Source organism: Humulus lupulus, chromosome 6, assembly GCF_963169125.1.
Source record: "Humulus lupulus chromosome 6, drHumLupu1.1, whole genome shotgun sequence".
In the NCBI taxonomy this organism is placed as follows: Eukaryota; Viridiplantae; Streptophyta; class Magnoliopsida; order Rosales; family Cannabaceae; genus Humulus; species Humulus lupulus.
In genome coordinates this window covers 87,944,004-87,966,263 of record NC_084798.1, presented here as the reverse complement: position 1 = coordinate 87,966,263, position 22,260 = coordinate 87,944,004, and the positions used below count along the sequence as shown (strand labels likewise).

The following is a 22,260-nucleotide window of genomic DNA, read 5'->3' as shown; positions in this document are numbered from 1 at the left end:
TTCTGAGACAGATGCCACCTACAATGCCCATGTTGTGACTTCCTATAAATATTTGACACCCCATTGATGATGCTTTGATTTCTATATGAAATAAAGACTAAATCACTATCATCCGGTATAAGTTCTTGTAACTTTGTAAGGAACCATGACCACGAAGCATCATTCTCTGAGTCAACCACAGCCCAAGCAATAGGATATTGATGAAAATTATCATCTTGTGTTGTTGCAATGAGCATTACACATTTATACTTGGTCTTCAACCAAGTCCCATCCACCGCAATAACCTTTCTCATGCAATGAAATCCTTTGATGCATGCTCCATATGCTAGGAAAACATATTTGAATTTAGAATCTCCATCCACCTCCAAATGCGTGATCGTGCCTGGATTCATCTTTCGAACCATGTATAAGTAAGCTGGAAGATTTTAAAAACTTAATTCAAGTGAACCTCTGAGAAGGTTGTTTGCAATTTTTTTCCCCTTCCAAGCTTTCTAATATGTTATTGGCATGTGGTTGTTCTGCATGATTGTCATTATTGCTTTTGGCTTTGGTGTCTCTTTTTGACCATTGAAACTTAACCTCACAACATTAGCAACTACTGCAGCACTTGCTTGACGATGCTTTCTTTTCCGGCTAATAAGGGAACAAGTGTGAGTGTTACAATAAGTTCGTATTGAGAAACGCTCTGAGTTGGTAACTTTTGCTGCACGCACTACCCAAATGCATGACTTGTCAATGCATTTTGTCACATATAATGACTTGGTAGATTTATTAATTTCCATCTCAAAGCAAGCCTTTATTGCAATATCGTTCAACTTAGTTTTTACCTCTTCTTTGTTCTTGAATTCTTGACCAATTGCCAAATCTGACCCATTTGGGAAACTAAATGCGTCTTCACTAGGGACATAATTTTTTTCATCGTGGTGGTCCAACGAATCATAGTAGTTGGGTGGGTCAATGTGATTTGGAGTTGGAGATGATGATGTTGTCCTTTTGTTAAGAAAGTCCACAGGTTCACAACCCAGATTAACACCACTTTCGTCTGGTGCAGAAGTAGCATCACAAATATTATTTTCAAAGTAATCATCTACTAAAATTTTTTCATTTTCTTTCATGCCGCGTTCAACTTCCATGTCACATATATCTTCTCTCTTAATGAGCTCCACACATAGTGCAACTCTACGATTGTTCTCTCCACAATCCAAAAGATAAGCTGCAAGACATTCATCCCCTCGTAAAATGAGTGGTGGCAAATTTTCTCCCGCAATGATAGGTAAGTAACTTATTTTCAATTCGATATCATTTTGATTCACCCCAATCTTCTTATACAATTTCACCAATAACACCTCAAAAGTAATATTGGAGTCATCAACAATGATAGATATAACTTCCTTATTCTTTGGTGACCATTTATACAACCCTTGCTCATCCTTCCATTCCCCATCATATTGAGCATAGATTACCACTCGAGTCATTCCTGTAACGAGAATAGATTATTAACATTAGAAAATATATTTGATGTTAAAATTATAATTAATAAGTTCAAAATTAAAAATACGAATCTTAACCAAGTCTAGTTAGGCTCTACTAGTATCTCAACCCACTATAGTTGAGCAACAATTGAGCTTTACTAATATCTCAACCAGTTGTAGTTGAGCAATAGTTGAGCTCTACTAGTATCTCAGGCAACTATAGTTGAGCAACAGTTGAGCTCTACTACTAGAATCAACATATCGATTGAATTTATTCTTCTTCTTTTTTTTTTACAAAGAATGTAATCTCTCTTTTTGACAAAAATGTTGATGGAACAATTTTATAGATTAAAAATATAAATCTCAACCAAGTTCAGTTGAGCTCTACTAGTATCTCAACCAACTACAGTAAAACAACAGTTGAACTCTACCATTATCTCGAACGTCTCTACCTAGTTGAGCTTGATTGTTCCAAGGCAAGAATTAAGCAATATCATCTTTTTCATGAGTTTCACTTTGCAAAATCACTATTTTTAACTCAAAACCCACAAAATGGTAATGATATGGGTTGCATTATACTTTAATTGTTATTTTTACCACATATTTATGAAGAAACAAACTTGTAAGCAAACAAAATACAAATATTTAGTTCTAACATTCAAATCAAGAAATATTCAGAATATAAAATACTAATCTCGACCAAGTCCAGTTAACCTCAACTACTCTCTTAACCAGCAATAATTGAGCAACAGTTGAGCTCTACTAGTATCTCAACCATGTTTGGTCGAGCTCTACTGTAACTGTCTTCTCGACTAAACACAGTCGAGCTCAACTGTAAACTGTCGAGATCTGCGCATCATCTTCTTCGCGAGTTTCATTTCAAAAAATCACCATTTTCAACTCAAAAACCACAAAATGGCTATAATATAGCTAACAAGGTACTTTTATAGTTATTTTTATCACATATATATATATATGAAAAAATAAACATTTAAACAAATAAAATACAACGTTCTTTGTTTTCATATTCAAATAAAAAATTTAAAAATTAGGGTTTCTCATGTACTTACCTTAATCTAATCATTTTTTTCTAACAATGTCACTGAAATCAGTATGTAAATGTGTCATAAAATAATATTTTTATACATTTGGAGAGATTTGATAGGATTTGAATAGATTTTGAAAAAGAAATGGTGGATGGAAGAATGATCGAGGGCTGAACACGTTTTTGTTATTAATTTTTTTTTCAAATCTAATTTTTTATTATTTTAATTAAAAATAAAAGGACATTATTTGGATATAAAAGTTTATTTAAAGGAAAAACTTAGTGCGGATAAATTTTGAAAAATGAAAGTTACACAGTTAACATATAAACTCAAAAACACCTTTATTTTTCTTGACGTTGATTTTTTTTAATATTATTTTTGGAACCTTAAACCCTACATCTTTATTCTTAGGGGTTTCCACCAGTTTTTCCCGGCAAACAAACAGTGTTTGCGAGAGAGAAGAACAACTTTCCCTGACACTTTCTCTATCTGTTGACGATATCTCTCCTCCTTTCATCCTTTCTCTTCTTCCTGTTACCTCGCCAGGCTTGCCTCCCTTCTTCTTCTTCTTCTTCTTCTTCTTCTTCCCCTCACCTCTGAGAACACCTCAAGCTTGCTGCTTCTCCACCGTTGTTCATCATCGCGCCCCAAGCAGCCGCTACTCCTAAGCGGATTGTCGACAACAGTGTGCCTCAGTCACCAACTCACCGTTCCTCCACTCAGCTATCACGGTAAATATCTCTTCTCTCTCTTTTCTTTTTTCTGGGGGCTGAATTTCATTCCATTTTATAGCTGTATTTTGATATTGTGTCATAGTGTTTTAGTTGATAAATATAATGTTTGATAAAATGTCTGTGTGAAGAATTGGTTATAGTAAGGGCTAGTGATGAAGCAACTTTTTTGTACTTTGCAAGTGATAAAATGTCTGTGAAGAATCTGCATGAGCTTCTGTCTTTTCTTTTTATATTTTTGAATGTTATGATATTCCAATAAGTAAAAGGATAAGTAAAGTAAAAGATGAGATGATTTGAATTTTTTCAATTAAAATGAACCAAATACACCCCACTTACTCTCTCTAATTGAATATATATCTCTCTGTATGTATACATTTCTGCTCTCAATTGTACTGGTGTGGTTCTGGGCTTGTTGCCTATGAGATGGGACTGCAAATTGTTTGCATCTTCTCTCTTTTTTGTTATCGTACATTCTTGTATGTGTATGGGTTGTGAAGCTATAGCTATGCCACAAGCTAGCTTTGCAAGTAATCGTTTGGAAAGTAATCATGCCAATGGCTATTAATCTTATATATGGGCAGTGCTAAGGAATGGAAATTGTCAAAGCCTGATTGATGTCATCTTTGTTATATGTATAGACATTGATGAAAAATCAACTTGGTTCATGTTATTCTACATTGTGTTTAGAATATTGAAGAAACTTTCTAGTTTCTAAGATGATATAGTATTTGTACATGGACATAATAATATATATGAGTTTATTTGATTTTATCTACAATTTTCTATAATAAAAATTTATGTAAAAATTGTTTAAATAAAGAAATTATTAGAGATGATATTTCATGACAAATGTGGTATGGATTTTAATTAAAAGAAATGTATTAAGTTTAGGTTCCAATTATAAAATAGTTTTTATATTCAATTCTACCAATCACACTCTATTTTTGTTATATTTTCAGATTGTCAATCAATCACAAATTCATTTTTTTTTAAATTAGAAAACAATTGACAAACCATGCAACCAATCATATTTTTAGAAACATGTTTAAAATACACAACAATCGTGTATCGAAGTGCCCAATGGCAAAATTTTAGAGAAACAGAGACAAATTAAGGAAATAAGGGAGACAATCTTTATTGAATATCAGAAATTAACAGCCCAGGATATTCAAGAGACCTGGTTTCTCTCCCAAGAGCTATTGCTCAATTACATAAAAAATCAGACATCCCTCACCTTTCTTTCTCATCCCATTTATTTCCCTAAACATACCAAACATAACAATGAGCAAAATAGAAACAGCAAATAAATAAAATTACTAATTCCCATAAATAACCAATCCCAAATCTGCCCACTAATTACCAGCAGATCACCTAGCATATGTGTAACGTATTGATGGTCTATCAGTTTACAGACACTAAATTTATATTTTCATTTCAAATTCACATTTTTTTTAAATTACACTTTTTCCAATCGCTATCCAATTTGTCCTTAAGAGTCACGAACTGATTTCTGAAATCCCATTGATTCTTTTTTAAGGTAATTTCGGTTTTCGTTCTAATCAGTCGCAGTTTGAACCTATATGGTCTGTTGAGTGGGGTCTAAACATCTTTGGTTCAGTTTTTCATTTCTTATCAAAGAGGGTTCATTTGGTTCTACCTGTGGTTGTATGGTAACAATAAGATAAAATTGTGCCTTTTGATACCTTTTTTTCTACAAAATTTTTTAATTTGTACAGTTTAATGATTTCTGTGGTGATTCTTGCATTTACATTCTCATTTAGAAGTTTTATCATTGATATGATATGCCATTTCAATCTATTAGATTTTGGTCTTAGTATAAAATTTTTAGTTATGTTGATTTTATATCTTAATTTTCTGGCCCTTTTCTGTCTGTAATACATTGAAAATTATGATAATTTATTACGTGTTGTTACTAGTGCATCATTTAGTGATTCTGCAACCAATGATAATTAAGTTCAATTTTCCTGTCTTCAAATTTTCTGCTTGTCAAAAAAGCTGGGATTTTAATTCCGATAGTTTAACTAATGGGGGGAATGAATGTATTGCATTGTATAAATATAAATTGTGGTTCCCAATTCCATTTTATGAACTAATCTTATTGTTTTCTCCTCATATATCTATCTATTTGTAGGACCTTTGAAGTGCTTAAGAGAAACGAGTTGATCTTGTCTTGCTAATCTAAAAGTAAATGGCCATGGCTGCTGCTTCTTCTCTGTTTACATATTCATTTCAAGAGGGCATGTGCTCTCAAAAAACAAAGACATGCTCTAAGAAATTCATGTGCAATTATCAAAATCTTACGCCTAATCAACTGGGTTGCTCTATGTTAATGTATCTCAAACATCCAAGATCTTTGCACAGTGAGAAGTCCTTGATATTGGAAGAAACTGAAAGATTATCAAAACATAATAGAACTCTCTGCCGTGCGCTAGAAATTGAAAATTCACCTTCTTTTACATTGGGAAATAAGTTTCAACTCGATGATGTGATTGAAGCTCAACAATTCGATAGAGATATTCTTAATGCTATATTTGAAGTTGCTCGAGATATGGAGAAAATTGAAAAGAAATCACCAGGAAGCCAAATCCTCAAAGGCTATCTAATGGCTACCCTCTTTTATGAACCCTCTACTAGAACTAGGCTTTCCTTTGAGTCTGCCATGAAACGGTTAGGTGGGGAAGTTTTAACAACTGAAAATGCTCGGGAGTTTTCCTCTGCAGCAAAAGGAGAAACACTTGAAGGTAATCTCTCATTTTGTCTTTACTGAGTCCCTTGATGTGATTTTCCCTAAGTTGCTTGTGATTTTGATCTTGATTTTCAGATTCTATAAGAACTGTTGAGAGTTACTCGGATATAATTGTAATGCGGCACTTTGAAAGTGGTGCTGCTAAAAGAGCTGCTGCCACTGCTGGCATCCCTGTTATCAATGCAGGAGATGGTCCTGGACAACATCCAACTCAAGTATGGAGAAAATTATCCTTGCATTTGACTAGTGAACTAGAAGACTTAATACTTAGGCCACCATAGCATGATCATAACATGTCGATTTAGTAAGGTCACAGTAAGATTAAATCTTGATTGATTTTTCATCTTTTGTTGATGTGCTTCTGTGATTTTTGTATGAACAGGCTCTTTTAGATGTCTATACCGTTGAAAGAGAAATAGGAAAACTGGATGGAATTAAAGTTGGGCTTGTTGGGGATCTTGCTAATGGAAGGACAGTGAGGTCACTTGCTTACTTACTTGCAAAGTATGAAGACGTGAAGATCTACTTTGTCTCTCCCGATGTGGTGAAGATGAAGGTGCTAATAGACTTTTTTACTATGTTTTTGTTCGTTTGAATCTAATACGAGAGTGATCAATCTATGATCCTTTAACACTTTCATTAACTTTTTTTTTTTATTTCAGGATGATATAAAAGATTATTTGACATCCATGAACATTGAATGGGAAGAAAGTGCTGATTTAATGGAAGTAGCTTCCAAATGTGATGTTGTTTATCAAACTCGCATTCAGCGGGAACGATTTGGGGAGAGAACCGATCTTTATGAGGAAGCTCGAGGCAAGTACATTGTTGATCGTCGTGTGTTGGAGGCAATGCCAGAACATGCTGTAGTCATGCACCCTCTACCTAGGCTTGATGAAGTAAGTATATGGATCTGTGATACTTACGAGTGATATGTATAGCTGTTGAAAAAAAATGCTAGTGTTAAAATACCACGTAACACCAGTTGAGCTATCCATATTAGAATGGTAACATGATCAAATAATTGACAACTAACTAAACAGGTGATTTTTAGCTGTATAGGGGGATTTAGCCTAGCATTTTCAGATTACTGTTTTAGACAATTGATCTTTCTTTTTCAATCATTAACCATTTCAGATTACTGTTGATGTTGATTCGGATCCAAGAGCTGCCTATTTCAGACAAGCAAAGAATGGCCTCTATATCAGAATGGCTCTTCTGAAACTCTTGCTAGTTGGTTGGTGAGGCAAGACATTGCCTTTTCATCAAGCTTTTACATCAATGATGAATTTGCTCGAGTTGTTTGAACTTGTTTTGTTAACTGTGAATTTTTGCCTAAGTTAATGCGATGCTCAATTATTAATAAAAGGTTTTTTTTTTTCATTTTTATGAAATCTATACCTGTTAAAACTATGTATGACAGATGCATGAAAAGAAAAAAGGAACTTGTATACCAAAACTGCTTATAACTATTCATACATGTCCAAATATGAAACTAAAAAAATGTAAGCCTTTTTAGTAACATTGTTGTCTATTGACAAGTGCCAATAAGAAGCAAATACACTAATACATAGGCAAGTTTGGATCCACATCCTTGGCCCAACCCTCCAGTCCCCCAATGATATCCTTGGCTGAAGTAAAGCCCAATTTGTGAAGTGACTGAACAGCCCTCTGAGAATCATTACCTCTTCTACACATTACATATAATTGGGCACCTGAACCAGACCTTGTTTTATTACCCACTTCCTCTAAAGCTGAAGAGATTTCAGGCAGTCTGGCCTCCAAATTTCGGAGTGGGATGTTCAGGGACCCTGGAAGAAAAACAATCTTGAAATGGTGTTCTGGACGAACATCGACCAGTACATAAGTTTCACCTTTGACTATTTTCTCCTTTAACTCAAAGGTGCTTATTCTAGAATCTTCCTCAAGTAGGTTTAATTTCAATGGTGACTGCAAAAATTGAACACCCATATTAATGTCAAGCTCATAGATAGTAATTACAACAAAACTTCCCTGTGTTACTATATTGGAATAATTCACATATATAGTCATAAAATTTTTTAGTCCAGACCAATTATAAATAATAATATAACTTCCACATTGTAATAAATTATAATATTTCTTAATCCCGCCTTTCGAAAATATGCCCCGTCTTAATATTAAATATATTTATATATACGGTCTTATATATACTAAAAATTCATGATAAAATTAGTTATCAATTTAAACTTTGCATATTTTCAACATTATATAAATATATACATCAACTTTATGTCATTTTCATTTATCACTATACATTAAATTTGACATGTTTTATCAATTATTATTTAATTTAGATTCAAATGTGTATATTTACAATATTTTTTAGAATAAATAACATTTTTGCCCCCTGATCATTATATGATTGTGTCCTCTAAATGATTTACAATGTTAAAAATTCTCCTGAACTATGCACGTTACTGAAATATGGGACTTCTGTTAAATTTTGTCCTAAGTGGCTAACAGATTGATGATGTGATATTTTGACTGTTTCTGTGGCACTGCCATGTGTAGAATAATTAGCAATTTTGTCCTCAAACTTTGACTGCTACCAAATTGTGCCCATTTTATTAAAACTATTTTTTTTAAAAAAACCCCATTTTTTTTCTTAAAAATAATAATTATATCCTTAAAAATAAATAAAAAATATCATTTTAAAAGATTAAGAAAATAAACAATACTAAAAGTTTCATACTAATTAAATAAGTTTTTAAATACTCAAAAATTAAAAATCTAATTAATAACAAATAATTTTTTTACTTTTTCTTTTCTATTACAATATAAAATAAATATATGTTAAAATAAAAATTAAAAATAAATCCTAAAACAAAGTTTGGTTCCTTCCTCTTAAATTAAAAGTTTTTTTATTTAGCCCTTTGTCATTCGTCATCCTCTTTAATTAAATATTTTTTCTTTGTTTTAGTATTTATTTTAAATTTTCATTATAAAATATATTTATTTTATATTGTAAAAGAAAAGAAAAAATAAAACTAAAAATGAGTTATTTGTTATTAATTAAATTTTTAATATTTTAAGGATTTAATTATTATTTTTAGAAAAAATAAATAAATTTTTTTAACAAAAGTATTATTATTTGGTAGAGGTCAAAGTTCGAGGGGCAAAATTGCTAATTATTTTACACATCCACATCAATAGAAAAAATGTCACATCATCAATCCGTTAAACACTTACGACGAAATCTAACAGAAGTCTTATTTTTAAGTAACGTGCATAATTCGGAAAAAAAATTTAACAACGTGAATCATTCAAGAGGCACGTTCATATAGTGGTCATAGTTCGGGAGGTAAAAATACAATTTATTCTATTTTTTATAGACAATTCTATTAAGTTATAACCTCCTCAAAGTAATAAAATATATTGGTCCCAATATTATTACTATAGAGAGGTTTTACTGTATTTCTTTTTAATAGACAAAAGGGAAAGGTCAATTGTTGTATAAACAAAACATAAAAGAGGGGTCTCAAGTTTAGAAAAAGTACCGGAGACAGTGGAGTCTGAGTGAACTTCTCATAATCAAATTCCTTAAATTGTTGGCTAGTGAATGATGCATTTTCACCACAGACTTCACATTGTAATGACCTTCCTCGGATTGTAACCTACATAGCAAAATACACATCATAAGTTGATAGACCTAAGAAGAGAATCACAGTACTTGAAAGAATTCTTGCAAGGTATCTTATTGATATTCAGAGAGTTACAAAGTGTTCCAAGTATTCAAGACCTTCGATATCTCCACACAAGAGTATTACTCTTCACAAAAACAATAATCAGATGCCTAAACAGTGATCTAGCTAGCTATTTATAGGTTCAGTTCTAACAACCCCTTGACTAATCTTACTTAGTGACCAATCAGATTAAGGGTTTGACACATCAGCTAGCCTAATGACAAAGTAACTAAACATACAACAATTAAAGACTGCTGGCCTCTGTTCCTTTTTATAGGTGGTCTAACATAAGTACATATAACACAAAAGAGAAAGATCTGACAAATGAAGGGATAAATAAAATATGATAAAAGTCAGTTGTTTGATTAGAACATAATGTAGGAGGGAACAAAATGAGGCCACAGCCAAACCAGATCATCCCAACCAAACTTATTTAGCAAAGTTACTCCTATTCAAACAATTCTTTTACAAGAAGCAGTTGCACTTTGTTTAAAATTCAAATTTTACCAAAGAAAAATTTTGTGAGGGAAAAATCATGGCAAAGATGGAGGAAATTATTTTCCTAAAATTTTATAAAACTTTTTGAATATTTTTCTTTTTAAATATATCTATAAAAGTCTAAATTTTATAAAGTGACACCAAATTTAACTCTCAAACTTTTTTTGAAAAAATATAATCATGTATTGTTTTGAATCTTAACAAAAGAAAATAAAATGTCTTGGAATATATTATTTTCCTCCCTAAAATCCAAGTTCCAAGCAAAGAGTTAGCGGTTGCCATTTGTTAAATTCAGCAGCTTATAACAATTAAAAGTTGTATCTTGCCTGGTTTTGCATGTCACGCAAGATATACTCTTTCCTATCATACATGCACTAGATAATCATAGAGATTTTTAACTTAAGAAAAAATTAATAAGCAAGAAAAACATACAATTCTGATACGTGCTGACAATGCATCAAGTAGAAGCATCCTTCCTGAGAGAGGTTCACCAACTGCACTTGCAATCTTAATTGCCTCTAGAGCTTGGAGGCAACCAATTACACCAGGCACTGAAATAAACATAAATGTAAGCTTCCCGGATCTCAAAAAGATTAAAATTAAATTTAACAAAATACACTTGCATGATGTTGAAGCTATTAAAATGTGCCCAATTTCCTTGTCTCAATCACTCATGCACTAATGCAACAAGTTTGGAAACTATGTCATAAATATTTTCCGCTCCTGGTTGGTTATTCATTTCATGAACTCATTTACTTTACAATAGTTTCAAGTTCCAACCTCACTTTATCGGGGACAGAAGATATCAACAATAAATCTGTGAAATAGTGTCCAATGACTCACCAACTCCCAAAACACCACTGTCAGCACATCTTTGGCATGCTGTTGAAGGTGGTGGGGTGGGAAATAAGCATCGGTAGCATGGACCGCCATTGTAATTGTACACAGTGAGCTGCATAATATATATGAAAGAGTTGTTATTGGAAATTTTGAGAAGATTTCATGAATAAATAATTACAATTTAAAGCAGTCCTAGTTTATAAATAATATTTTAAGAGTTTTAGAACAAAATACAAAGCTTGCTGCATCACGTACCTGACCTTCCAGTCCCAGTGCAGCACCAGATACAAGAGGCTGCATCCAAAAAATTTACCAGTTTAATACTCTAGGAAAATAATTAGGACTTAGATTCTTCTCTAATATTAAAAAAAAAAAAAACAGGCTTTAGATAAAGCAATGATGCTAAATTGTACAACAGCATTTGAGTTTCTGCATTTTGGAAGACAAACTTATTTAGTTATTTTAATATTTGCAGCAACAAGGGATATTCAGTTATTCAAGTGTAAAGCTAGGTTTGCTACAAATATTTGTCACATTATCTTCTATATATGTATATGGCCCAAACTACCACAAGTTAAAGATCCCAATAAACTTTGGAGCAGGACCAATGGCACCTCTCTCAGTTACAGGCATTCTGGCCATAGGTCCAAGTGAAGGAAATAAAGCATGGATCTTCATTATCTGTTTATTTAATCCTAGTTGATAATACATATTAGTAAATCAACCAAGGCTTAAAAGATTACAAAAGAATAAAATTTACCTTCCCTAATACCACACAGCAATCACTAATCATGTAACGGCTAGGTGCGTTGTCAGTTGCATCTACTACAATATCATATCTGAGAAATGTCATTGATTAGGGATATCACAACTTTCAGCTGCTTGGGATAACATTTTAAAACAAAGTAACAACTCATAACATGATGGATACTGGCTAAGAATTTCCAAAGCATTGGAGGTGCGTAAAGCTTCTTTGTATTCCACAATTTTAATAGTAGAGTTGACCCTGAGCGAAGACAATGTCAGAAATCATGCAGGAAAAGGCATACCATGAGCTCGAAAAATAAAATTCTGCAACTTAAACATTAAAAGGGAGGGAGGCCATAAAAAAAACATACGATCGACAAGCAGTAGCAGCTGATTTTACTTTTGGCTGACCAATATACTGTTCAGTATGAATAATCTAAAGAAAAACAAAGTAGAAGTTAGCCTTTTACAATCGGTAGCCCAAGGGAATGCAAACAATTCCTTTCATGCTTTAGCAGCATAACGAAATCATGTCACTGTAAAAATAATAATGAATACAAACTCTTCACTTATGTAAAGAGCTAAACAAGAAAGCATTCCCGTATGGATGGAAATTATCACCCTCTCTTCCAAAACACACAAAACAAGTGCAAGTATGAAACATCCCAACAGTTCTGGAGGCTGCCAATTTGTACCTGCCTGTGCATATTATTAAGCTCAACCACATCATGATCGACGATTCCCAATCGGCCTACAAATAACAGCCGAAAGAGAAATGAGTGCTTGATTACTCAGAAAGGTTCAAATTGCAACAATTACAGTGTTAATGAATGCTATTAGATGTATATTACCAAAAGGATCTTCTTTTCTAACTCCCTAGATATAGAAATCTTACCAACACCACAAGCAGCAAGATATAGCAGCGCAGGCGAGCCCAACCCACCAGCTCCCACCACTAATATGGATGACTTTAAGAGATTCGACTGCCCTACAACAAAATTGAGAACTACCCATTAAGACATTGCATTTAAAAAAAAAACTTGCTGATAATTTGTGTTGAATTAGTAATTTATATCAATTATTGGAATTTGAAAGGTTCAATTTTAATCAGTGAAGGTTCATATTGTACAGTGCATACATACACATATATCCATGTGAATTATGTAAATGTAGATTATATGAACAAGAACCTTGGACTCCGAACGAAGGAAGCAAGAGGTGCCGGCTATAACGATAAATCATATCGGATGATAACTCGTGACCGAAACCTGAAACAACAGTCGATATTGGGGGACAAGAGCCATTGGAGACGGCGTCCTTCTCATGACTAAGGTTAATCTCGTGAAGCTGAGCTTCCAGAGCTGATATTCGACTGTCTATGTCAGTTCTAGTGGCTTTGAGAGTTTCTATTTCGCGGAGAATTTGAGAGGCGTCTCCACCGTTGAACTCCATGGACGCACAGAGATGAATGAGCTGAGCCTGAGAAAGACTGTACTGGTGGAGTTTTAAAAAACCCTAACTCAATACGACAGTTTCAACACGCAAGGATTTTTCTACGTTGAGTACTTTTGGTGCAAAAACGTCACTTTTGACCTTTGAAGCTTAGATCGTTGAAACGATTTATGACCATGTAGTTTTCAATTACTTTCAGCTAATTCATTTTGGGCTCCAAATTGAATATTAAAGACATTATACAGCTAAAGAGGTTTTTTCTTTTTTGAAAAAGAGACAGACCCCTTAGTGAGAGACTGACCACCTCTCAATGAGAGCGTCATTTTTGGTTGAGGAATAACGTAGTTACAAAACAATCACAAAAAACAAGCGACCAAAACCCCACAACCTATATCCACCCCCAACTTTAAGGCCAAAAATTGCCCCATTCTCTATAAAGATCCAAAAAAAAAAAGCCCAAAAAACTTGGTTATGTACACCTAAGTTGCAACTCAAAACTTAATTTTATCTCAAATAACATCAACTGAGTTAAAGATGCCTTTGAAAATTCTGCTATTCTTTTCAAGTCATAAGGCCCAAAAATTCATTAGCAAGGTAGTCTGCCACAATCGAGACACCCTTTTGCCAAGAGATTTTTCAAAAATACATTTTTTCAATAATAATAAAAAAAAATGTTTTATATAAGGTAACAAGGAATAAATGTTGTTTTGTGTAAAAATCAGCTCAATAGAGATGTTTCTATTCATTGATACTATATAGTGGTAGAATACAAAGGGTTTGGACAGGTGTCCAACTTTCAATGGTGACTACAAAATAAAAATCAAATAAAGGAATGGACTGTTTATGCTACATATGAGTACACAGTAAATACTATACACTAGTCATTTTGATTGTCTTGGTTATTATCCCCCCTCAAGCGAACGGGGCAGTGAAGCACAGTGAGCTTGATTTGCAGAGCATGAAATGTAGTAGAAGGCCAAGGTTTAGTCAGAATATCAGCAAGTTGCTCATGTGAAGGAGTGAACACAACCTGCAATTGGCCTTTGACAACTTGATCCCGAATGAAATGTTAATCAATCTCCACATGTTTAGTGTGAGCATGAAGCACTGGATTAGCATCAAGATGAGTTGAACTAACATTATCACACAGTAGAACAGGAGGTTGGGCAAAGGAAATATGCAGCTCAGACAACAGTTGTTCAATCCAAATGATTTTGGCAGCACCATTCACTAAGGCACGATATTCTGATTTTGTGCTAGACCGAGAGACCACCTTTTGTTTGGTAGACGACCAAGAAATCAGATTGGGGCCAAGAAAACAACAAAAACTGCTGGTACTTTTACGATCGTCAGAGCAACTGGCCCAATCAGCATCAGTATAACAGTGAAGTGTAAGGTCAGAAGTCGGTTGAAAGGTGATGCCATGAGTGATGGTGTGCTTCAAGTATCTAAGAATGCGCTTCACAAGCTACCAATGAGAGGTGGTCGAATTATGAAGAAATTGGCACACTTTGTTGACAGAGAAACAAATATCAGGGCGTGTAAGTGTGCAATACTGAAGGGCACCAACTATGATGCAGTACTCAGAGGGATCATCAAGAAGAGAGCCATCCAAAGCTGAAAGAGAGGCAGTTGACTACATAGGATTGGCAGCAAGCTTGCAATCAAACATAAAGGCTCTATGTAACAAGTCAGTGATATATATATGTTGACACAAGTGGACAAAATGAGGAGTAGCAGTGACTTGAAGACAAAGAAAATAGGAGAGTGAACCAAGGTCCTTTAGTGCAAACATATCATTCAACCGAGAAATAAAGAGATGTACTTTAGTAGAATCGGAACTAATGATGATAATATCGTCCATATAGACTAAGAGAAAAATATGAAGTGTGACAGTCAGTATCCCGTGATCCGTAGGGGGAAAGACCGGGTAAAGTTGTGCAATCCCACACCGCTTGGGGAAGGTTAAGTATGATGATTCTAAGACTGTGTAGGTATGGGACTACACAATTGAAGATGACTTAAATGGATTGATGGGTACTACCTATGCCAACAAGATGCATCTTCTTTTCGGTAGCCCATCACTTGAGAACTCCAAAGTTAAGCGTGCTTGACCTGGAGTAATCTAATGATGGGTGACCTCCTGAGAAGTTTTCCCAAGAGGCGTGTGAGTGAGGACAAAGCACGCTGGAAAGACTCGTGTTGGTTTGTGGGGCCAGTCGTCGTTCTAGGAAGCAGCCATAGGGACGTGGGGCATTACATGAAGAGACCCATGATGAAGATAAAATAGGGAAGTATCACATTGAGAGCTCTTAAAGCCCCACTGCAGTAAGCAAGAACTGAGTTTATTGTACTAGGCACGGGGGCTTTGTTTGAGACCATCAAAGCCTTGTGAAGCTTGCAAACATGAGTGAGATGGACAGTAGAAATGAAGCTTGGAGGTTGGTCCATATATACATCTTCGGAGAGATCACCATTCAAGAAACCATTATGCACATCAAATTGCTTGAGAACCCATTGCTAACTAAAGGCTATAGCAAGAATCACACGAACATTAGTGGGCTTCACAACGGGGCTAAATGTCTCAAAATAATCAAGACCTTGAGTTTGGTGAAAGCCTTTGGCGACGAGACGAGCCTTGTACCATTCAAGAGTGCCATCAGGTTGAAGTTTGACTCGATATACCCATTTACAACCCACGAGAGTGCATGTAGGTGGTCGTGGCACAAGGGACCAAGTATGATTCCAAAGAAGGGCATCATATTCAATGGACATAGCTTGCTGCCAATGACAATGTTTGATAGCTTGACCAAAAGACTGAGGCTCAACAAGAGAAGACAAGGGTACAACAACCAAGTATGTCTTAAGCTTGAGGATTCCAGCCTTGGAGCGAGTAACCATGGGATGCGTGTTGATGGGAGCAACAGGTGGTGACTGAGAGGTACCTGGTAAAGTGTTAGTAACATCAATAGGAAAATCAGACACTGGTACATCATGTTGAGAGCTTTGAGGTGAAAGAGAAGGAGGAGATGGAGTGGGAAGAGATGAAGAGGCCGAGAGAGGAACAAAATAAGAGGAAGGCAGAGAAGAAGGTGAAGGAGAATGAGGTGACAGATAGGAAGAAGAGGGAATCAGAGGAGAGAAGGTAGGTGAAAAGGGAAATGCATCAGGAGGAGAAAAGGGAGTGGGAGGACTAGGAGAGGAGAGAAAGGAAAAAGGAAAGTGAGACTCATTAAAAACCACATGGCATGGGATGTAAAGGTGATCTGTTGCAACATGAAAGCATTGATATCCCTTATGATGAGAGCTAAAGCCAAGGTAAACACATTCAACAGAACGAAACTGTAATTTGTGACGATTGTAAGGGTGAAGGAAAGGGAAACAAGCACACCCAAACACACGAAGAGATGAGTATGAAGGAGCTTTGGCATAAAGACACTCATGAGGGGATATATGTTGAAGAAGAGGAGTAGGGAGGCAATATATAAGGTAGACAGCCTGTTGGAACACATAAGGCCAAAACTTAGGAGGAACATGGGATTGAGCTAAGAGAGCCAGAACTTTTTCAACAACATCCCAATTTTTGAGTTCAACACGACCATTTTGTTCAAGGGTATATGGACAAGAAAGCCTATGATGAATGCCTTATTGATTAAGAAGAGTTTTAATAGGTCGATATTCCCCACCCTAATCGGTCTAAAGTGTTTTGATTTTAGAGGCAAATTTAGTTGCAACCATATTCTTAAAGAAAGAAAGAGTGGCATCTTTAGTGGCTAGTAAATAAATCCAAGTAAGCCGAGTATAATCATCAATGAACAATAGAAAATAACAAACACCTATTATTGCCATTTCAGGGGTAGGATCCCATAAGTCAGAGTGTACAAGCTCAAATGGTACAGATGCTCTAGAAGTAGAAATAGAAAATGGAAGTTTGTGGCTCTTGGCCATTTGACAAGCATTACAGAAGTGAAAAATGGACCTAGTAGAGACATTACAAGATTGTAAAACATGTTTGACTATAGGTAAAGAAGGGTGGGTGAGACAGTAATGCAAGAGTTGAAGTGGATCGAGATGAGCAAGAAGAGCGTGAGCAGGAGCGATAGAAGACAATGAAAGGGGAGTAGGAGATGATGAAGCAAGTTTGTAGAGGCCATTTTCAAGATGACAGTGGAGAAGGATGTGCTTCGAAACCTGGTCCTTCATAAGAAAATAAGTAGGTAAAAATTCAACAAAAGCACGATTGCCAGAACATAATTTGGTAACAGAGATAAGTTGTTGAGCAATGGAAGGAGTATGCAAAACATGAGTGAGATGGATAGATCATGCAAAACTTGGCAACATAATAGAACTAGTGTGAGAAATTCTGATGGACTTACCATTACCTACCATAACCTGATCAGGACCATTGAAAGGTTGAGCATCATCAAGAGCACTGAATTCGGGAGTGAAATGGTGAGAGGCTCTGAAGTCCATGTACCATGAATAGTTGGTAGAGGGCAGAAGTAAGGAAGCAGACTGAGTGAGCATAGCAACAGTTGTAGGGGAGCGAGGAGGATGAAAGTTTGGAGGAAAGTTGGGGCAAAATGAGGAGAGATTTGTATGGTGATAACAGTTGAGGGAAATATGGCCTAGTTTCCCACAAATTTGGCATTAGGGTTTAGAGTAAGATGGGGAGTTTAACCGAGGAGACCAAGGGGAAGGAAACTGAGGTTTACTAAGGACACCTGAGGAAGGGGCGGCACGAAAAGAAGATTGAGGTTGAGGAGAATGAGGGTGGGAGGAGTATGGCGATTAGATGGAGGTTTGGAAAAAGAAGGATGAGATTTAGGCAAATGAGAATGGTTGGCCTGAGGAAATTGAAGTTGTTGAGAGGCCAAACGAGAATTAAGGCGATAATAAAAAATGAGGAGAAGGTTATGAACTTCATCAAGGGAGGGTTTATCAGGTCATGTGGTGATGGAGGTGACAAAGCTATCGTACTCCTCCCTGAGCCCTTCAAGAATATAAGTAAGTTGATCCCTGTAAGACAGAGGCTCATCAAGAGTCGGATACTTGTCAAAAACCTCTTTGTGTTTGGTAAGATATTCAGAGATAGAGATACATGATTTCTTGATAGTTTGGAGCTAGGTCCGAAGACTAAGGATGGTGGCCATGGATGGAGACTCATGGATCTGGTTAAGAGCAGACCAGATGGCGCGGGCTATGAAGTACTACACGATCTTACCCATCATGGCTGGGGTGAGGGAAGAGTAGATCCAACACATGACAAGGAAATTTTGACATTCCCAAGCAGTATAGAGATGATTGAGCTATGTTCGAGCGGTATCAAGAAATTTCTCTGGAATGGGTGAAGTACCATCAAGAAAATCTTCGAGGCCATTGGTGATGACCATTGATGGGTGTCGTATGCTGTATCAAATTATTACTCACTAAATTATTAGTAAAGTGGTAGTAAGGGTCGAATCCACGAGGACTATTATTCAATTTATCATTCAAAATAAAAACAAGAATTAAATAGGGGATTTTGTTTCAAGATTTAATAACACAAAATAAAGTACTAAACAAAGAACAATGGATAATACGATTTTAAAGAAACAGTTAAGAATTATTCTTCACCTTCGACAATCAATCTATCAACAATGATGAATAATATTCCCTACTCCCAATTAAACTATTAACCCCGCAGATAACACTTAAGCAGTCAATTATCCTAGTTTCCCTAATATAATTAATTAAAGTTAAGCGCTCTTAATTAATCCTTTTTACCAAGCAATAAACCCATTAAGCATGTGATCTATTTAATCCAAGAAAAGCATTACATTCAATGGAAACAAGTTAATCTAGGCAACAAATTCTTTAAGCATGCAATTCATTTAACCTATGTTCTATTCTTCATCATAATTAAAATGTCTGTCACAATACTCTAATTGTAATTTATCACTCTACTTAGAATCCTAAACTATTAGGTGAATAGAAATCCTAAGATGATAGTAGAACAATGCAAAACCCTAATTAGTAGCCATCTAAACAAGATTTTACAAGATTCATAACATTCAAATAGAAAAATAGAAGTAATTTAATATAAGGGAATAGAAGGAATAAAATTCATCAATGCATTCAAGATCTCATGCCTAGAGTTTTGAAATAATCCTCAACTACAAAGAAAACTACTCCATAATCACATTCATATTCACAAACATAAATATTCAAAGAAAATAAAAGAGTTTTGAGAATAAAGAAAAACTAGATTGAAGAATGTAGACGATGATGTCTTTTCCCCTCCTCTGCTGCTCTAGCCTCTAAAATTCGCAATCCAAAGTTGTATTCAAAGTTAACCCTAATCCCTTTTATAGCCCACCAAAATTTACATTTAAAAATTGAAATTTAAGGAAAAATCGATCACCGCCCGCGACCACTGGAACATGTATTTTCCAGAAAATCAAGCTTCGGCTGCAACCTGGGACATTGCTGGCCGCGACCACTACGTTCTGTCCACCAGGCCACGGCCGTAGCAATTTTTCCTGTTTTTTGGTTTTCTTCTACTGTAGTGATTGAAAGTATTTTAAGCATAACTTCCTTGATATAACTCGAAATTGGACGATTCAAAAAGATATGAAAAGCTAAGAAAAATATATAAAACTTATATTTCTAGGTATATTTCCAAAAGATTATTTTAAAATTATCAAAATCAAGTGTAAATTTTTAGACTTGTAATTCCGAGCTTAACTATTGCTTGTAAAACATCCCAAATTCATTCGTTTTCATCCAAATGTCTTGGAAATCCTAAAAAAATAAAATAAAATAATTAAAAATATATAAATAAATAATCAAGTGCATAATCATAGAAGAATAATGAATTAAAAATAGGCAAATTCGGTACTTATCAAATTCCCCCACACTTGACATTTGCTCGTCCTCGAGCAAACAAAATAAAAACTAAACACATAAGCAATGGTTTTGTTGAAAGTGTTAGTTGTCTCAAAAATTGATCAAACAAATACTTCATAAGAAAATCTGAATTCCACATTCCTTAGAATATCAACTCAATGCCAGTTACCACTTAAACTTGATCTCTTATGATTATACACAATCAAACTTACCAAAACACAAACATTCGAATGAATTTATACATGCCAAAGTATGTTTTAAAGTCTCTTGTATAGTAAATATTTTCATGAAAAGCATCCACTCCATAGACATTAACCAATTATTCTCCACTAATGTAAACACACATAATCAAGAATCAAAAGGTTTTTAAAAGCTTGTAATGTGAGGCTAAGGTTAAAGGCAGATGAAAAATGAATATTTAAGCTTAAATCACACCATAGCCTATTTTTTTTCTTCTATTATCTAGATCTTCCCACAAACTTCCCATACAATTCAAGAAAATACATAATCTTTCCATTTTTTATTTCCACATTGATCTTACTATTTTCCCCACACTTATACTTTTGCAATAGTTTTTTTTTCATATTTCTCAGTGCATATTTTTTCTCTGTTTTTTTTTTTCAATTCAACTCATTGGAAGAAATAGTAGATCATATACTTTCACATTATAATCCAACAAACCAATACAACTTCCCATTCTTACAATCCATAACCCAACCCACCAAATCAAACAATCATATAAAACTATGGTGTAATGGGTCACAGAAAAAGATAAAATTTTTAGGCTACAAAGGTTTAGATATTGACTTATAAAAGAAAAAGATTAGTCATTATGGCTCAAAAATGGGAAACTAGGATATTCAATTTCATAGGTAAGCTTGAAAGGCTTAAACGATCCAAAGAACATGCCTTAATCATCTTCCTAATCATGTGTAATTAGGATTTCGCCTCAAACAATTAATCAATAATTTCTAGAGTAGAGAATATATATAAGTAATAGCATGCATATATATCTCCAAACAATAGTGAAAAAGTAAATCGAATTGTACACACATTATGTTTAAAAATCTAAGAACAAGCTTAAGTAACAACCACACAAGAGTTAAGCCCACAATTCATGCAGAATTCATCAATTTCCCAGACATATTCTTATCTCAATCAGAAGTTTTATCATTGGCAGACAAATTTCAACATAACCATGCTTATAACAACCTAAAAGCAAATAATTAAAAAAATGACACTAGAAACAACTAAACAACAAAAAATAACTAAACAACAAAAAATAACTAAACAACATAAACACAAATAACAACTAAAGAAATAACAAATAAAAATAAAATAGACAGTTTTCCCTTCCCCCACACTTAATTTAAGCATTGTCCTCAAGGCATATACTAAATAAATAATAAAAAAATCAATGCAAAATAAAAAAGATAAAGGGTAAGAAAAAATCCCGCAAGTTTGCTTTGTTTAACGTCGTTAGCTCAACTGAATGCTGCTCTCAAGATCTTTATGTTGGGTATTTTAATGAAGTCTCCTTCCCTTTGATCTTACCAAGAGAATCAAACACATTGAATTTGATAACTTCACCATCAAAATCCATTGTCAGCATTCCTGCTCTAACATCTAGCTTTGTATTTGTTGTCGTCAAGAATGGCCTCCCAAATAAAATCGGCGTTGGATTGGGTATTGATGCATCCCCCATTTCAAGTATATAGAAACCTGCTGGAAAGACAACTCTATCAACCTTCACCAGCACATCTTCAACTACCTCTAAAGGATAAGCATTAGTGCGATCAGTCAGTTGAATAATAACTCATGTCTCCTTTAGTGGCCGAAAATTTAAAGAAGCATATGTTGAATATGATATGACATTAATCGATGCTCCCAAATCTATCATACACTGCTCAATCCTTTTATTCCCAATCATACACGGAATTATAAAGGTTCCAGAATTCTTGCATTTTGGTGGCAGCTTCTTTTGGAGAATAGCAGAGACGTTCTCCCCCACACTTATCTTCTCATCACCCTTCAATTTCTTCTTATTCGTGCACAACTCCTTCAAAAATTTAGCATAATGTGGTACTTGTT

The 22,260-nt window shown here is 34.6% G+C and overlaps 2 protein-coding genes across 2 annotated transcripts; one reads left to right on the top strand and one right to left on the bottom strand.

The window, feature by feature from the left end:
* The first annotated feature begins 2,897 nt into the window (after positions 1-2,897).
* Positions 2,898-7,402, top strand: LOC133782351 (aspartate carbamoyltransferase, chloroplastic). Its single transcript, XM_062221620.1, has 6 exons — positions 2,898-3,249; positions 5,405-6,014; positions 6,095-6,234; positions 6,402-6,575; positions 6,682-6,918; positions 7,157-7,402. Exons 2-6 carry the CDS (start codon positions 5,462-5,464, stop codon positions 7,262-7,264), a joined length of 1,212 nt encoding a protein of 403 aa, XP_062077604.1. The 5' UTR covers positions 2,898-3,249; positions 5,405-5,461; the 3' UTR covers positions 7,265-7,402.
* Positions 7,403-7,447: 45 nt separating this feature from the next.
* Positions 7,448-13,559, bottom strand: LOC133782349 (adenylyltransferase and sulfurtransferase MOCS3). The gene is made up of 11 exons (XM_062221619.1): positions 13,020-13,559; positions 12,725-12,817; positions 12,525-12,580; positions 12,201-12,265; positions 12,014-12,088; positions 11,843-11,921; positions 11,338-11,376; positions 11,086-11,194; positions 10,675-10,793; positions 9,559-9,675; positions 7,448-7,969 (listed from the first exon to the last, which is right to left on the bottom strand). The coding sequence occupies exons 1-11, from the start codon at positions 13,279-13,281 to the stop codon at positions 7,583-7,585; spliced, it is 1,401 nt and encodes a 466-aa protein (XP_062077603.1). The 5' UTR covers positions 13,282-13,559; the 3' UTR covers positions 7,448-7,582.
* Between the last annotated feature and the right edge of the window lie 8,701 nt (positions 13,560-22,260).

Coding starts and splice junctions, on each gene's coding strand:
- LOC133782349 (XM_062221619.1), bottom strand. CDS start 13,281: ATGGAGTTCAACGGTGGAGACGCCTCTCAAATTCTCCGCGAAATAGAA. Junction 12,266..12,524: donor TTAATAATATGCACAGGCAG/GTACAAATTGGC, acceptor GTTTTTCTTTAG/ATTATTCATACTGAACAGTA. Junction 10,794..11,085: donor CAGTGGTGTTTTGGGAGTTG/GTGAGTCATTGG, acceptor TGTTTATTTCAG/TGCCTGGTGTAATTGGTTGC.
- LOC133782351 (XM_062221620.1), top strand. CDS start 5,462: ATGGCCATGGCTGCTGCTTCTTCTCTGTTTACATATTCATTTCAAGAG. Junction 6,015..6,094: donor AAAAGGAGAAACACTTGAAG/GTAATCTCTCAT, acceptor CTTGATTTTCAG/ATTCTATAAGAACTGTTGAG. Junction 6,235..6,401: donor CTGGACAACATCCAACTCAA/GTATGGAGAAAA, acceptor TTGTATGAACAG/GCTCTTTTAGATGTCTATAC.